General features: G+C 45.1%; 1 protein-coding gene across 8 annotated transcripts in view; it reads left to right on the top strand.

Moving 5' to 3' along the window:
- The window catches only part of Gak (cyclin G associated kinase), a 57,670-nt gene that overhangs the window by 29,296 nt on the left and 10,795 nt on the right, over window positions 1-17,579 (top strand). For 6 of the 8 annotated variants that reach the window (XM_027425953.2, XM_027425951.2, XM_027425956.2 and 3 more), the window contains 8 exons: window positions 81-229; window positions 1,908-2,030; window positions 3,013-3,146; window positions 8,235-8,429; window positions 8,872-8,989; window positions 9,450-9,529; window positions 15,181-15,374; window positions 16,434-16,580. In XM_027425953.2, coding sequence (XP_027281754.1) covers window positions 81-229; window positions 1,908-2,030; window positions 3,013-3,146; window positions 8,235-8,429; window positions 8,872-8,989; window positions 9,450-9,529; window positions 15,181-15,374; window positions 16,434-16,580 — 1,140 coding nt within the window. The remainder of the gene's footprint in view (window positions 1-80; window positions 230-1,907; window positions 2,031-3,012; window positions 3,147-8,234; window positions 8,430-8,871; window positions 8,990-9,449; window positions 9,530-15,180; window positions 15,375-16,433; window positions 16,581-17,579) is intronic. The other 2 variants (XM_027425952.2, XM_027425954.2) reach the window with 2 other exon arrangements.

Below are 17,579 nucleotides of genomic sequence, written 5' to 3'. Positions count from 1 at the left end.
TGCCAGCTACCCAGCTGGGAAACAAGCACAGCTCAAGAGGATAATTCTTCAGCAGCTAACTTGAGCCTACTGTGTTTCAGTGATGTCATTCCCAGCAGAAGGTGTAGAGTCAGCAATCAAAAACAACATAGAGGATGTGCGGTTGTTTCTGGATGCCAAGCATCCAGGACACTATGCTGTCTACAACCTGTCTCCACGGATATACCGGGCTTCCAAATTCCACAACCGGGTAAGTGGCTTTGAACTGCTAGGATTTGGCCACTCCTTTCCCATTAAATTGCTGTTTTAAGTGATAAATCTGCACTAGCCTGATAGGTACAGTGACAGGCAGCTACAGGGAGCAGACCATGGCAGCTGCCAGGGAGGCCAGGGCTAGAGGTGTGGCCAGGGTTATGGGGTGGAACAGAGTTTGAAGGGAACCCTGAAACACACATACACACACACGCACGCACGCACGCACGCACACTGAAAGAGAGACAGACAGACAGAGACACAGACACTATGGGGTGAAAACCTTGGGAAGATTGTTGTTCCCCAAGAAACTAGGATGCCTTCCTCCCCTTCACTGCTCCTGGCTTTCAGGACCACTCAGTCATGTAATCTGCTTGATGACATTGGACACAGGACTTTTCACATATGTAAACTGACCCAAAGCACAGGAAAAGGTCGTTCTTTTTGCAGCATCAGTGATCAGTCTGTGGCATAGGTCACTCATAGCCAAGAGGGATATCACATGAGAACCCCAGCTGAGAAAGATGCTCAGAGACCCAGGCCACCACAGCTCTGGGGGGGCCAGTGAGATGGTTCAGCAGATTAAGGTGCCTGACTGACAACAAAGTTTAGTCCTTTGGGCCTACATTGTAGAAGGAGAAAATCAGCTCTTACTAGTTGTCCTCTGTGGCACTTTTGTGTATGTATGTGCATGGACACCATCAACACACAGGCACTGGTTAAAAAGTAATTGTTTAAAAAAGGACAAGGTTGCCGGGTGGTGGTGGCGCACACCTTTAATCCCAGCACTTGTGAGGCAGAGGCAGGTGGATCTCTGTGAGTTCGAGTGCTGGGATTAAAGGAGTGAGCCACTTCACCTGCCCCCTGATAAAGTTTCAGGTCTGACTACATGATAAGAGATAGAAAGCTTGTTGTGGTAGCCGGGCGTTGGTGGCGCACGCCTTTAATCCCAGCACTCTGGAGGCAGAGGCAGGCAGATCTCTGTGAGTTCGAGGCCAGCCTGGTCTCCAGAGCGAGTTCCAGGATAGGCTCCAAAGCTACACAGAAACCCTATCTTGAAAAACCAAAAGAAAAAACAAAACAAAACAAAAAGGACAATGTTGTTGCCAGGCGTTGGTGGCGCATGCCTTCAATCCCAGCACTCAGGAGGCAGAGGCAGAGGCAGGTGGATCTCTAAGTTCAAAGCTAGCTTGATCTACAGAGCAAGTTCCAGGACAGCCTGGTCTGTTACACAGAGAAACTGTGTCTCGAAAAAAAACCACATACATACATACATACATACATACACACATACACACATACACACATACACACATACACACATACACACACACACACACACACACACACACACACACACACACACACGCGCGCGCGCGAACAGACTTCGGGAGCCTAGGCCCTGCCCCAAATGACTTGACAGACTTTGGTGATCCCTTATGGAAGGCCTCACACTCCCTGAAAAGTAGATGGGGGATGGGCTGGGGGACATGGGAGGATAAGAGGGAAAGGGAACTGGGATTGATATGTAAAATAGGACTGTTTATAATTTAAATAAAATTTATAAAAAAGGGGGAGCAATCTTGTCAGCAGAGACATGGTAACCATGTGGAGATGCCAGCCAGGTTCACTGGGGCTGGTGCAGAAACTCAGCTGAGTGGACTTTTTACCCACAGGTCTCTGAGTGTGGCTGGGCAGCCAGGCGGGCACCACATCTCCACGGTTTGTACACTCTTTGCAGGAGTATGCATGCCTGGCTCCGGGAAGACCACAGGAACGTTTGCGTTGTGCACTGCATGGTGAGTTGTGCTGGCTGCATACAGTGAATCAAAGCAACACTGGTTCTGGGTGCTATAGGGAACGATGACCAGAGGAAGACCTCTATGTTCACAGCTTGGGCTTAATGGACACAGACTCCCTGGTGGTCCTGCTCCTATGGGATAAGAAGCACTCATAAGGGCCCTTTTTGGTGATTTGAGCAGCAAGAAGCCATTCCGCTGGGAGAGGGTTATGCACCTTGAGATAAATGAGTTTTTACCTTAGTTGTTCCTAACCACAGAGTAAGGGAGAAAAATTGGAAAACCTTACATGCTGTGTGACACCCAACAGGAAGCACAATTGGGGCTCAGCTCTGCTGTACTGCAACTGTGCTTTGGTTTTGTGAGATATTTTCTCTGCATACCCCTAGTTGTTCTGAAACTCACCAAGTAGACCAGGATAGCCTCTAATTTACAGAAGTCCACCTGCCTCTGCCTCCCAAGTCCTAGGATTAAAGGCGTGTGACATTACATCTGGTACAACTATTAATAAATACTACAACGAGAACAATGTTAAGATGAACCTGGTGATACTGGCCTGTAATCTCAGCTACTTGGGAAGCTGAGGCAGAAGGATCACAAGGTAAAGCCCAGCCTAAACAACCTAACAAGACCTTGTCTCAAAATAAGTGATACTGCATTTACCTAGCAAGTAGGAGGCCCTGGGTTCAGTTCCTGGTAACACAAATGAAGAGACCAGTGTTGATATGAGGTTTTGGGAAGGGATTAAACATGGTGAGGCCAGCAGACCAGCCTGAGTGGGAGGCCATCCTGTGTACTTTGTTACTGGCTCTTTATTATCTTCTGGGCTCTGAATTCTCATTGCACAATCATATTTGTATGTTCCTAACAAGCCCAGTATGAGGTCCTTCTATTAGGCACATAGCCTGTTGGGAGGTTTATCAGAACTGCTCATCCTTTTGTGCATGGGCCTATGTAAAGGAAATCTGTTTCTTTATTCTAGGATGGGAGAGCTGCATCTGCTGTGGCAGTCTGTGCATTCCTGTGCTTCTGCCGTCTCTTCAGCACTGCAGAGGCTGCTGTGTACATGTTCAGCATGAAGCGCTGCCCACCAGGCATTTGGCCATCCCACAAAAGGTACCAGGTGATTCTTGCTGGGGACAGTGATGCCTACAGCTTTATTGGTGCTGCCTTCACTGTGTTGGACCTGAAGTCAGGTACTCTAGTTTGTTCCAGGCTAAGTTAGTATCACTGTAGTTTCTAGCTCAGCCCCAGACCTGTACGCACAGGTACCCAGCAAGAGTAACCACAGTTAACATTCAACTGGAACTCTCAAGCTATGATGGCTTCTGACTTGTGATGGCAGCCTTCTATTGCGTGCCTGGGTTTTCCAGTAAATGTGTAAACTTGGTGTAGACATATGTTCTGTGCAATCCAGCTTTGTGTGGTCTTGGAAGGTTATTTGGGAATGCACTGTGAACCTTCACACTTTCAAATGTAAAGTATTACCCTGCTTATTTTGAGATCACAAAAATGCATGTAAGACACTCAGACAGTCCTGTTGGCATACCTGCAGTGTAAAGGAAAAAAATTCCTTTTGTTTTTCTTTTTGGCTTTTTGACATAGGGACCCACTTAGAAGCCTCAGCCTGGCCTAGAACTCATTATATAGGCCAGACTGGCCTCAAACTTGTGCCAGTCTCCTTGTCTTAGCTGCCCTTGTGCTGAAATTATAGGTTAAGTTAAGAAACAAATTATTGAGGCCGTGCCTAGCTTTGCCATTCTCTGTAGGACTACTTCATTTGCTAGCTATGTCCACTGTGGTTCACTTGGAAGTCCAGGTCTAGAGAGACACTGCCAATCATAAATGCCCTCTGTCTTAATAAGTACTTGGAAGGAAATGGATCAGCCTCCTCACTGAGAAAGAGAGTGGGCTTTGATATGGACAGCAGAGCTGCTGTCCATGGAGCATAAAACAAAAAGCCAACATGGATGCTAGTGTGAGGCAAAGATCCAGTCCAGTAAGGGGTCCTCCATTTTGGCAATGGGAGTAGTACGTGCTCTTCTCACCATATACAGTTCCCTTAGGAATGGGACCCACCTTAGTTGCTGACTGCCTGGTGGGTAGAACATCATGACTGCAACGTGTTCCTCAGGCCATATAAGGGGAGTGGCTATACATCTGTATCCCTGTTCTAGCCTCTGTTAGGAGTGGCTGGAAGAATTTAATCATGTTCAGCTCTTAGCCATTGGAGCTTCTATTTCCTGCATGTTGGGGCCTGCTGGGCCAGAGATATGGGCAGCATAGCTGTTGAGGTTGAGTAGAGCATAAAACAAAACAGTGTCTTTGGGACTCTACCAGGAACCCTGGGGCCTCCTGGAGGCACTGTGACATAGTGCCACTCGTGTCCTAACAGTGACTAGGACAGTTTCACATCTATGCCCTTTTCAGACCCCTTGTAAGCTGGGGACCTCATGCCGTCAACTTGCCCCAGATCTACAGAGCTCTGAAGAGATGCTGCATTTGTTGTCAGGATGTCTTTGGCTGGATACCACATGGGAAGACCCAGAATACTGTGGTGGACATGGGTACAGCCTTGGGGTATTATAACAGAGTGTCCATCCATTCCTTGATGACTCTTCTCCGAAGTCTCCAGAAAGCAAGGGGAGGAAAGCATATGCAGTGTCTAGTCCTTTCTCTCTTGAGGGCGAAAAACAGAACCAAAGAGCACATTGAAATGCAAACGGAAATTTAAAATAGCTGATAAGTCTGCCAAAGACCCTAGCAAGGAAAGCAGACAAGATTGAGAGGGTGTGTGTGTGTGTGTGTGTGTGTGTGTGTGTGTGTGTGTGTGTTTGTGAGAATCTCAGACTCTTGGATAGATTCTGGCCAATAGAGGAGTAAACCAGTGATTGGAAATACAAATCACCAGGTGTTGCTCATCTAAAAGCAATGACAGGAGCTCTCAGACTGTTGCAAATGGCCGAGCATACACATAAGTGTATCCCAAAAGAAGGGAAAGTATAGAATGAAACACTGAAAACATGAGCATCTCCAGGATTCACAGCAGCCACAGGCTTAGGAATCTCTGAAGACATAAGCACATCTAAAAACAAAAAAAATATATGAAAACCATCCTGGCATGTTGTCTTACTTCATCCTGAACACAGAGAATCTGAGCCACAGGGAAGGAAGCTGCTTGCCAGAAAAAAGAAAAGCATGAATGAGACTGTCACAAACCTTTGGCTACCAATGAAGAATTCCCCCTCTCTCCTCTCTCCTCTCTCTCTCTCTCTCTCTCTCTCTCTTTCTCTCTCTCTCTCTCTCTCTCTTTCTCTCTCTCTCTCTGTCTCTCAGATGCTCAGGTTTTCTCTACATATCCCTGGCTATCCTGAACCCACCTGTAGATCAGGCTGACCTTGTCACAGAGATCTACCTCCTTCTGACTCCTGAATGCTAGGACTAAAGGCATGCACCATCATGCCCACGTGTGTATACACATGCTTTTTTTTTTTTTTTTTGAGAATGGTCTCTATATAACCTTGAATGGCTTAGAATTTGCTATGGAGACCAGGTTGGCCTCAAACTCCTAAGAGATCCTTCTGCCTCTGCCTCCCAAATGATGGCATTAAAGGTATGTATAGATGGCATTAAAGGGAAAGTATAGAATGAAACACTGAAAATATGAGCATCTCCAGGATTCACAGCAGCCACAGGCTTAGGAATCTCTGAAGACATAAGCACATCTAAAAACGAAAAAAATATATGAAAACCATCCTGGCATGTTGTCTTACTTCATCCTGAACACAGAGAATCTGAGCCACAGGGAAGGAAGCTGCTTGCCAGAAAAAAGAAAAGCATGAATGAGACTCTCCACCATTCAAAGCCTGATGGTTATTTTACACTCACTGATATCCAGGAGAGCATGTTCCTCCTTCACTTGGTCTGAGAATCTCAGACTCTTGGATAGATTCTGGCCAATAGAGGAGTAAACCAGTGATTGGAAATACAAATTACCAGGTGTTGCTCATCTAAAAGCAGTCTCAGCTGTGGGTAGCTCTGTCTCCATTTGCCTTTGTGCTAATCATCGGGTGAACACAGATTTAGGTTTTTGTTCCCAATTGCCCAGCTCCTGGGCAACTGAGACAAGTCTACAGGAAGATCTGTACACCCATGTTGATTGAAGAAGACAGCTGCTTCTAGTCCTCTTCCCCTGCCAGAGGACACACTATTGGTGGGAGCCTGACACAATGCCCCATGGAAACACTCCCCAAAAGGAAGTCAGAGAAGCTCTGTCATTAGTAGACACAATATATTCAAGTGGAGCATGTTGATATACACTTATGATCTCAGAACTGGAAAGTTAGGACCAGGAGGACCATGAGTCAAGGCCAGCCTGGACTGCATAGCAAACCTTTACCTCAAAAAAAAAAAAAAAAAAAAAAAAAAGCTGGACATAGAGGCACATATCTGCAATCCCAGTACTTGGAAGTTAGAGGCAAGAAGATAAGGAGTTCAAAGCCAGCTTCAGTTTGATCTATGTGGCCTTTGTCTTAAATAATCAAAATTTATAGCATGGTAAAGCTGGAGAACTGTCTAAGTGGTTAAGAGCACTGGCTTTTCTTGCAGAGAAGACCTGGGTTCAATTCTCAACACCCACATAGTGGCTCACAACTGTATATAGCTCTAGTCCCAGGGGATCCAGCACCCTCCCAGGTACCAGATGTACAAGTGGTGGGTAGATCAGTATACATGCAGACCAGCACTAACACACATAACATAAAAATAAATAAATTTTAAAATAAATTTTTTTAAGATTTTATTTTATTTATTTATTTATTATGTATATAACATTCTACTTCCATGTATATCGGCACACCAGAAGAGGGCACCAGATCTTATTTTTTTTATGTATATGAGTGTTTTGTTTTTTCCCAGATTTTTTTTTTATTGAATTAGAAACAAGATTGTTTTACATGACAATCCCAGTTCCCTCTCCCTCCTGTCCTCCCCGACGACCCCCCACAACTAAAACCCTACCAATCGCATATCCTTTCTGCTCCCCCTGGATAGTGAGACCTTCCATAGGGTGTCATCAGAGTCTATGGTATCCTTTGGGATAGGGCCTAGGCCCACCCCCGTGTGTCTTGGCTCAGGGAATATTCCTCTGTGGAATGGGCTCCCAAAGTCCACACCTATGCTAGGGATAAGTACTGAACTACTACAGCAGGTCCTGTAGATTTCCGAGGTTTCCTCACTGAAACCCATGTTCCTGGGGTCTGGTTCAGTCCGATGCTGGTACCCCAGCTATCAGTCTGGGGAGCAAGAGTTCCTGGATGTTCAGGTCAGCTATTTCTGTGGGTTTCACCAGCCTGGTCTGGACCCCTTTGCTCTTCAATTGTCCTTCTCTGCATCTGGATTCCAGTTCAGTTCAGTGGTTAGTTGTGGGGGGCACCACATCTTATAAGGATGGTTGTGAGTCACCATGTGGTTGCTGGGAATTGAACTCAGGACCTTTGGAAGAGCAGTCAGTGCTTTTAACCTCTGAGCCATCTCTCCAGCCCTAAAATAAAAATTTTATAGTAAGGTTAACTCCCATCATTCTTCTCTCATTAGTTAGTAGAATAAGAACACACAAAATTAGTGACTCTCTAGCACTAACTGGCTGCTGTAGAATATTTCACCATAAATACATATATTTGTTTCAAATGCATATAGAACATTAAAGGAGTGTGATTTTGAGCCATAAATTAAGTGAGTGAGTGAGTGTGTGTGTGTGTGTTTGTGTGTGTGTGTGTGTGTTCAAATTCCTCTGTAACTGAGATAAAGGTCATTCTGAGCTGCCTGATATGGGTGTTGAGAACTACTTTTAACTACTTAACCATCTCTCCAGCCCTTAAATTAAAAAAAAATTAATTGAAATTATACATACAAAAATATGTTTTCAGGCTCCAAGGGTTAATAAAACTAGAAATCAGTAACACAATCTAGAAAAATTCCTAAATATTTCAAAATGAAACTTCTAAACAACTCATGGGTGAAAAGGAAGTCTCAAGGGACTTAAAATACTTTTAAAATATAGTATCAGATTTTTGAAGATCAACTAAACCTTCAAAGGGAGATTTATGGTATTAAATACTTTATTTGAGAAGGGAAAATGTCTTATGTGTCATCTATCCCCTGAGGACATCACATACTTGGGTGACAAGTGCATATCTACCTTAGGTATATTGAATATATATGTGACATGGTGGCAGAGGAGCCCATCACACCCCATAGCAAGCCAATGCTGGTGAAATCTGTTGTCATGACCCCTGTGCCATTGTTCAGCAAGCAGAGGAATGGCTGCCGACCATTCTGTGAGGTCTATGTTGGGGAGGAGCGCATAACCACCACATCCCAGGAATATGACAGGATGAAGTGAGTACAGATTTGGGGTGTCTCACCCCTTTACATTTTATGTCCTCTTGCAGACTTCTGAAGTAGAAACTGCCTTGTGTTCTGGTTGACGTGTGCTAGGTACAAATGACTACATGCTGGGCTGAGGGTGGAAAAAAGGGGCTTTTGTGCAAGTGTGGCTTCTTGCACTTGGGAGGCAGAGGCAGATGGGTCTCTGAGTTCAAGCCTGGTCTACAGAGCAAGTTCCAGAATAGCTGGGGATACATAGAGAAACCCTGTCTTGAAAAACAAGCAAACAAAAAGAAGAGTGACTTCTTAGAATAAATATTCTGCCAGTAACTTAAACAGCTAGAGAAAGTGTGTATTCAAGTGTTGGGTAAAATCATAGAACTCTTGTTTTATTTGTTTGTCTGTTTATTTACTTATTTTAACTTACATAAGCCAACTTCTTACTGTATTCCAGGGAATTTAAAATTGAGGATGGCAAAGCTGTCATCCCCCTGGGCATAACAGTTCAGGGGGACGTGCTCATCATCATCTACCATGCGAGATCCACTTTAGGAGGGAGGCTACAGGCCAAGGTAAGTGTTGCTATAGCTGCTTCCTGTGTGCTTGGGCCTCTGGATTGACTTACTATCTAGTGAGCTGTAAACTGTTGTTCCATAAGTGTTTGGGCCAGTCCTCAGTGCTCTCTGTGTGACATAGAATCCCTTTGCAGAAGGGATTCTAGCCTGAAAGGTCAAGAACTTCCCCCATAAGCATAGTCTGTAGTCTTCATGAAGAGCTGCTATGCTTGGCCTTGGTACATCTCTTGCCTTAACCCAAGCTGCTCTGGCCCAAAGCAGGCATCTTCTCTGCTCTCACCAAGCATTTGGCAGGGAGTGCCAGCCTGCAGGTAGTGTTACCCTATCTGTCCTGTGCCTGAAGTTGTGTCTGAGGACAGATTGTTGGACCCCATCTAGCAGCTTATATTCTTGGGGAAGAACTCTGATCCAGGATTAGTATGCACTCTCAATGGGTCTCCTGCTGGTCTTCTTTTAGATGGCGTCCATGAAAATGTTCCAGATCCAGTTCCACACTGGGTTCGTGCCTCGAAACGCAACCACTGTGAAATTTGCAAAGTATGTTGGTGTTGCACTGTGCTGCTGTTGGAGAGGGACAGGTACCCAGAACCACTAGCTGAACACATGCATATGGGTCAGTCCAAAAAACAACAAAAAAACAAAAAGACTAGCAGGTGAGAGGCCTGCCACGTGATGCTGACTATAAAAGTGAACATAGGCTCTTGCTTGCTTGTATGCTCTGCCCCTCACACTTTACAAAGGGCCACTTTGTACACTGATGCCTTTGGACTGACCCTATGCATCTCTTTTTAGAATTTAGCTAGTTAAATCTAGATGTGGCATAACCAGTGAGTTGGAAATTTACTCTACATTTTGATTCTTTGCTCTGTGAACAGGGCTCTGCTAGGCACTGAGTTTAGAGGTAATGTGCTGGTCCTACCTTCTAGAAGCTTGGTCTGCTTTTACAGACAAATGTATAAACAAACACTACTAAGTAATATCCCTTTAGGCTGACAGAGGACTCGTGGGGTACTGCCGTATATATTGGGTTCTGCAACATGGTCCAGTTTGTGGTGAGCAACTGGCATCACCCACCAGTTCAAGGTTGTTGGTATAGCCTGTAAGCATCAGGATATATTTTCAGATTCAGGTGTATGGGTCTTGCTCATAGACTCTCTTCTCCATCGAGCACACTTACCAGCCCTGGGCAGAAAAGAAACTAGTGTTCATGAGGGAGCAGAGAATTGCCAGGTTCTACGCCATCTGCCATGTTGTGCTCATGTTTTCTGCATTCCCCCAAGGGAAGTACTAGACCAGGCCTGCCACAGGTCACAACTCCAGAGACTATGTGTATATATGTGTGTTTGCTAATCTCTTGCATTTGTTTCTCTTTGATATTGATACTTGACTATTTGTTTGTGGCAAGATCTCTTACTCTGTAACTTAGACTCATACCAACTCTATAGCCCTGGCGAGCCTGGAACTCATTTAGATCCTTCTGCCTCAGTCTCACAAGTGCTGGGATTCCAGGTACCTCACTATTTTTCTTGCAAACAGTAGTTTCTATAATTTTCAGCTCTGTGGAGGCATGATTAATTTTTTTTAAGACCAAATGACGGAAGACCAAGAAAATGAGGGTGAAAGATTTATATGATTCAGGTATGAGAGTTAATGAACAAGAACTTTTAATAGTTCCGACTGGTATTGCTATGGCTTGAATGTCTCCACAAACATTCATGCTGTAATTTAATCCCCATTAGAATTATTAAGAGGATGAAGACTTCATATATTTATGATGTGTGGGGGTCTGGCTTTTGGGAGGCTGTGAAGATTAAATGAGGCCATGAAGGTGGAGCCCTGTCCATTAGCTCTATATAAGAAGATGAGGGCGAGGGCTGGGCTAGGACATTGCATATGATGCCCAGTGCCATCTAGGAACCCTGTAAAGCTTCTACCAGCCAAGAAGCCCTCAGCAGATACAGCCACCAGTCTCAGACCATGAAAAGCATAAGCTTTTATTCTTTCTAAGTCAGTCATGATATTATTACAGCAGCAGAAAATGGATCAAAACAACAAAATATTCAGGAACTCATAGGGCCAGAAAGATGGTTCTGAAAGTTACCTTTACTTTACCAAGCCTGATGACTTGAGTTTGATTAGAAGGAGAGAACCAGCTCCTGCAAATTATTCTCTGACATAATTCAGGTTGACTTGTGTGTGTGCATACACACACACACACACACACACACACACACACACACACACAAAATAAATACATTAAAATGTAATAAACAGTTTTTAAAAAAGAAATCAGAGGAGAAAGTGGAAGATTTCAGGACACCAGGAATATGGAGACAACACAGATGTGAATTCTAGAACTGAAAACATAGCTGGCATGAAGAATTTGGGAAATGTGTTGGCAGCTGAACAGACACAGTGAATTGTAAAGAATATATTCTTCAGACTGAGCACAAAGGAGATGAAGAGTGAACCTGAAAAGACAGATAAATGCCAAATCTGAAGTCAAAGGAGAAGAACAGATTCAGCTCCTGGAAAAGTAGTAGACAGATTATGCATACCACCCAGGGTTTTCTAATAACAAGAAGAGAAACCCTTGTCTCAGAACATAGTTAAATTGATAAAACCCAGACAGTAACAAACACATGATAGGCAGATAACATGATTGTCATAGTGACACAGCTAACAACATCTTGTAGTGAGATACCCACACTTGTGGTACTGACCACGCCCATTTGGGTGTGGGCCAGATATTGTCTGAGAATCAAGATTCACTGGACTCAGTACAGGATAAGTGAAGTTTATTCAGGAAGAATGCAGGTGACCGCTGCAGGTTCCAGCTCCAAGGATCCTCACAGCCTGTCCTCTGTGACCTGACCGGAAGCAAGAGAGAGCACTGGGGTGGGGGACCCCAAATCTAGTCCTACCCTCCGTTACTTCTGTACCTGTGACCACACCCAAACGGATGTGGTCAGTGCTACAGGTGTGGGCTGGGTGGATATCTCCCCTACAACATCTGTCATTGAACTAAAGGACTAGAGGCCAGAAGTCAGTGGAGTAACATCTTAGGAGTGATAGAAGAAAAGTATGAGGATTCTGTATCTAGGGAAAGTACCCTGTGGTGTGATTAACTTAGCAGAAGTGTTCAGGGAAAGAGGGTGGGATAGTTTATTACCAAAGAACAGACAGAACAAACTAGAAGCAAGCCTGAAACTAGCTATAAAATATGGGGAAAATTGGGACACTCACTTTAGTAGGCAAAATTGTGTGTTGACTACCTAAAACATAAGCAATCATGCATTATCATGGGCTTTCAGATTTGTTTGGCAGGAGTAGGTGGCACACGCCTTTAGTCCCAGCACTCAGGAGGCAGAGGCAGGTGGATCTCTGTGAGTTCGAGACCAGCCTGGTCTACAAGAGCTAGTTCCAGGACAGGCTCCAAAGACACAGAGAACCCCTGTCTCGGAAAACCAAAAAGAAAAAAAGATTTGTTTGGAACTGGGCATGTTGGCACACAGCTTTAGTCCCAGCATTCAGGAGGCAGAAGTAGGCAGATAGATTCAAGGCCAGTCTAATATACTTAGCAGTTCCAGGACTGCATAGAGAGACCCTGTCTCAAAAAAAAAAAAAAAAGATTTGTTTGTAGTAAAAATGCATGACAGCAGCACCAAAGAGTCAGGAGAAATAACCAGTTTTATTAGCCTCTGAGGCCTAGAAGTCAGCAATGTGCTAATTATAAGCCAAGGAAGTATGTTATAATTCCGTAGAAAGCAATAAAGAGCTTAATAAAGATAGAGGAGAAGAAAGATGGAACACAGGAAATGATTAATCTAGGTAAAATCAGAATGGAGAAGTGAAGAAACAGAGCCAGAGGAGATGGACAGAAAATAAGTAAGCTCATCTCCAGTGTGTCAGCCTGATTCCAGATGTACAAAGTATGCCACATAATGCTATCGGGTTGATTAAACAGACAACCTGACTGAAAAAAAAAAAAAAAAAAAAAAAAAGACCTCAGATGTGTGTAGTTTACAAGAGCCATGTTTTAGAAATATACATGTGAAGACAAAAAAGGCTAAAAGTAGTGGGATGGCACCTACCACATAAACACAGGCTGAAGATCTAGTCTGTCAGCAACAGCTAGTGCAGAACAAGGAGAGGTGCTCTGAGAGGTAGCAGTGCAGTGTGCTGAAAGGCCAATGAGGCAGCTGCAGACCATCCATGTGTTTGTTCACTAGAGAAGCACCCACTAACAGAATGGATAAACTACATTTGATGTCATTTCTTTTTTTGGCAAGCAGAATGAGTAAATTATCATATAGATTATTTATGCAATGACTTGAGGTTTTCAAAATTCAGTAACTGAAAAAGGAAACAGATTTCTCTTTTTTGAAGCATCCAATGTATAGTACTGTTGCTTGAGTTTGGTGGAGACTTCAGACCACAGAAATATGCTTTATTTGAGTATACTGGCTACATAAGCCTGTAGTAAGGCGAGGGCGTTCACTAGAGAAGCATACATATATGGACTGCTCTTCAGAGCAGCTGAACTGTAGCTGTAGAATTGGGAGCAACACCGTCAGATGAGCTTGGGTGGGTCAGTTTGGTCATGGAATACACAACGAATCTGAGGTGTTCTGTGAATTCTACATGTGTGAGAATCCCCTTTACTTCCCTTTGAAACCTAGACACACTGGTACCCAACCTCCAGGGCCTGTGACCTGTGTCTTCAAATCTAGCTCCTAACCCCCTGCTCACACACCCTCATTGTGTCCTCACTGCCCTGCTGACTAGGCTGGGCAGTCTCAAGGTCAGTCGGGCTGGGAAGCAAGAAATGAGCTGTGCCCAGAACTGTCATCAACCTGTCTTAGAGGCTGAGCCTGCCAAATGCACAGAACACTCTCCGTGGGTCCTCCTGCCTTGTCCCTCCATCCTCATTGATGGCAAGTTTCAGCCTTTCCTCCCTGTGGCCATCAGCTACCTGTAAGCTGTTTCTGCCTAGCTCCATGTAGTTACTGAGTTTTGTCCCAACTGAAAGACACATGGAGGAAAAGCCCCTATCAGAGCCACCTTGCTCTGTCCTGAGCTCCAGTATGCAGAGGGTTGTATCCCAGGCAGGAAGTAATAAACTGGGTGTCTTAAGCATTACAGGCTCACCTACATGCTTATTTTATAATAGTAAGAAACAAAATGAACCATTGCTTTGCCACCCAGATCACCACTCTTTCCTCCCCAGCCTTCCTTACACAGTGGTATTGATAACTACAGTCACAGATTCAGAGAAGCCCTTGGGACCAGGAATACATGGCCTCCCTTGGCACCTGGGACACCCCTAAAATGGCTCACCACTGCTGTGTGTGTTTCTTAGATTTTGTTGGCAGTGACAGTGGTATTATTGATAGGTACAAAATTTAGTATAATGTGCAGAGATATTATGTAGTAAATGGGTTATAAAACCAAGGTATGTTTGTGACTCTGGAAATGTAGGATTTCTTAGAGCAGTGTGGAGCTATCACACGGGGACAGTTTGTAAAATAATTAAGGTTGCTGCCTTCAGGGTGATGTGACTCCCCATATCCTGTGATGTCTGAAGACCCCATGACCTCCCCACTTGCTGCTTCCTGTCTGGGCTCTTCTCACAGCCCAGACCTTCAGCAAGTCTTATTCCTAGCTTCTGATAACTGAACCCCAAGAAGTCTTGGATTTATGATTATCTAGTTGGGATTTTTGCCAAGGTGCATTTATTTTTATAAAAGTCTATTTAAGATTTCAGAGTACCTGACTTGAACCCAGCAGGTGTCTACTTGGTGTGAGGAGTGGGGCCTAGGGCCTCTGGTCAGGGCTACGGGTCTGCTTTGTGGAAATTGCCTGCCTGTCTTCCTGGATATAGGAGTCATGCTATGGCAGCGGTCCTGTGGTCACTCTGAGCACCTAGCCTCTCATAGACTTGGGGAACACAGAAGTCTAGCTCATTAGTCTGCCACATTAACAGCCAGGGAAACCCTGCCCTGACACTAGGGGAGCCGGGCAGTGATCCTGGGTGCATCAGCCTTGCTGTAAGTGCCCACGTCCCACAGGGAGGGATGGTTTCTGCTACCTCTTCCTCACCAGCAGTCTTGTGTCCTTTCTGTGGATACTGGAGAACTTGTGAGACACCCTGGCCATCCTCACTCATTCCCTCTCGGTACCTGTAGGTATGACCTCGACGCTTGTGACATTCAGGAGAAGTACCCAGATCTGTTCCAGGTGAACCTAGAGGTGGAGGTGGAACCTAGAGACAGGCCCAGCCGAGAAACTCCACCTTGGGAGAATAGCAGCCTGAGGGGTCTGAACCCCAAGATCCTCTTTTCCAGCAGGGAAGAGCAGCAGGACATCCTGTCTAAGTTTGGTAAGATATGCCTTGGCTCTCAGTGTGCTTGCTCAGGACCCAGTTCTAGTGACTTACATTTCTAGGAAAGACTTACAGGAAGAGGTACCTTTTCCCCTGGTTTGGGCATCCCTACCTGCTCTTTGCTTACCTAGGTGCTACAGAAGATAGTGGAAACTCACAGCTATGGTGGGGAAGGGAGACACATGACACTATGATCCTGAGGCCTGACATGGGCCCAGCAGGGAAATCTATTCTCTTGCTCTGCAAAAACAAACTCTAGAGCAGTTGTTCTCAACCTGTGGATCTCGACCCCTCCAGCGAACTCTGTCTCCATAAATATTTCCATTGCAATTCACAACAGCAAAATTACAGTTATGAAGTAGCAACAAAAATAACTTTATGTTTGGGGTCACCACAACATGAGGAACTATATTAAAGGGTTGAAGCATTAGGAAGGTTGAGAACCACTGCTCTAAAGTGAGGGGCTGTTGCTTTCTGAGTACATGAGCCCTGGTCTACCTTTGGGGTCAGCGTGAATCTGTGACTGGGAAGGATTTCCTCTAAAGTTAGGTTTGTACCATAAGCTGACTCAGGTCATATGCTCTGGGCATGACAGTTTAAATGCCATGATGAGGGTGGGACAGCTTACTTGAAGACCTGTGGTTTGGGTATGACTCTCTACCAAGCATAGGTGTCTCCTCTGTTTATGTCAGCCCAGTTCCTACAAAAAAATGGAGTGTACCTTAGCAGGTTGGGTTTGACCTGCCTGCAGTTCTCTGTGGTCTGGATTTGTACGTATTGTATTGTATTGTATTGTGTGTGTGTGTGTGTGTGTGTGTGTGTGTGTGTGTGTGTGTGTGTGTGTGTGTGTGTATGTTCTGTGAATGTAGCATGTGTGCTCATGGATGTGGCACAGCATCTGAATAGAAGGATGGTGGGAATCTACTTGCAGCCAGACCTTGTTTTCAAGGAACTGGTACAGGTGTCCCTATGGCCTACCTGCTCTGTTGCTCTGGCTGTGTCTTGCCCAGGGTTGTGCCTGGCACAGGTAGCCTGATGCCAGCCCTTTCCTGGCAGGGAAGCCAGAGCTCCCCCGGCAGCCGGGCTCCACAGCTCAGTATGACGCTGAGGCAGGGTCTCCGGAGGCTGAGATCACAGAGTCGGACTCACCGCAGAGCAGCGGCACGGACACCAACCACTTTCTTCACACGCTGGATTGGCAGGGTAGGCATAGGCACAGTTAATCCTTCACCCTTCCATGGGGTCCAGTCTGTCACATACCCCTGAACTGACTAGTCACCACTGATTTCTGGCAGTCGCAGCATTCTGCAAGGGCTGTATCCTGTGGTCAAGTACTTAGGGTGAACTTCATGGGGACAAGCAGAGTTGAGGTCTCCTTAGAGGGACTGCAGATTTTAATACACTGGCCTGTTGTGGGAGGAATTGTGTCTGAGAATCAAACCGTAGACCTCATGTCAGACAACTCCTCTACAGCTGAGCTACACATTTAAACACACACACACACACACACACACACACACACACACACACACACACACACACACACACACAGTGTATATATGTATACCCACAAAGCCTAAGGTATCAATTTCATTTCATTATTGACTTGAAGTCATTTGCTGGCCAAGTCCCTATATACATCGTCTTCTTAACAGGCCCAGAGGTTCATAAGGAACAGAAGAGGTGCTTCAATAGAAGGATGAACTGAACCGTGGTGGTTGATATCATCTCCATCTAGAAGTTACTTTATTTCTTACTGCCTCCAGTTTCTACTGGGTTTCTTAGTCCCTTCTTCATGTCTCATAGCCTAGTTATTACAACTAAACACCCGGGGTCTTCACCTTGACCATTCACCTCCTTGACATATCCCAGAGTGTACCACTGCCACTCACTCAGCAAAGGATATTTCCCCAAGAAGTGTTATGGTATGTCCCCTGATAGCTGTGGTTTACCAAGACTCCACAGAGATGGCTTCTTTGTTGTTGGATAGAAGCCAGTATTATGGCTCCCAGGTGATCTGTGAATTTCAAGCCTCAAGATCTCCTCTGAGGCCCAAGGTTGACCACTGGGGTGGGCATGAGGATCCTAGTGTTGGTTGTATGGTTGCAACCTGGGCCTGCTGAGGCTCCTGGCTATGTCAGCTTGTACTGCCCTCTTATGGTTACCCCAGCATGTGGGTCAATCAACCGATGGTTTTCTTTC

This window comes from Cricetulus griseus, chromosome 7, assembly GCF_003668045.3.
Source record: "Cricetulus griseus strain 17A/GY chromosome 7, alternate assembly CriGri-PICRH-1.0, whole genome shotgun sequence".
In the NCBI taxonomy this organism is placed as follows: domain Eukaryota; kingdom Metazoa; phylum Chordata; class Mammalia; order Rodentia; family Cricetidae; genus Cricetulus; species Cricetulus griseus.
Note: the sequence above shows the minus strand (reverse complement) of the source record. Positions and strands in the feature narration are given on the sequence as shown.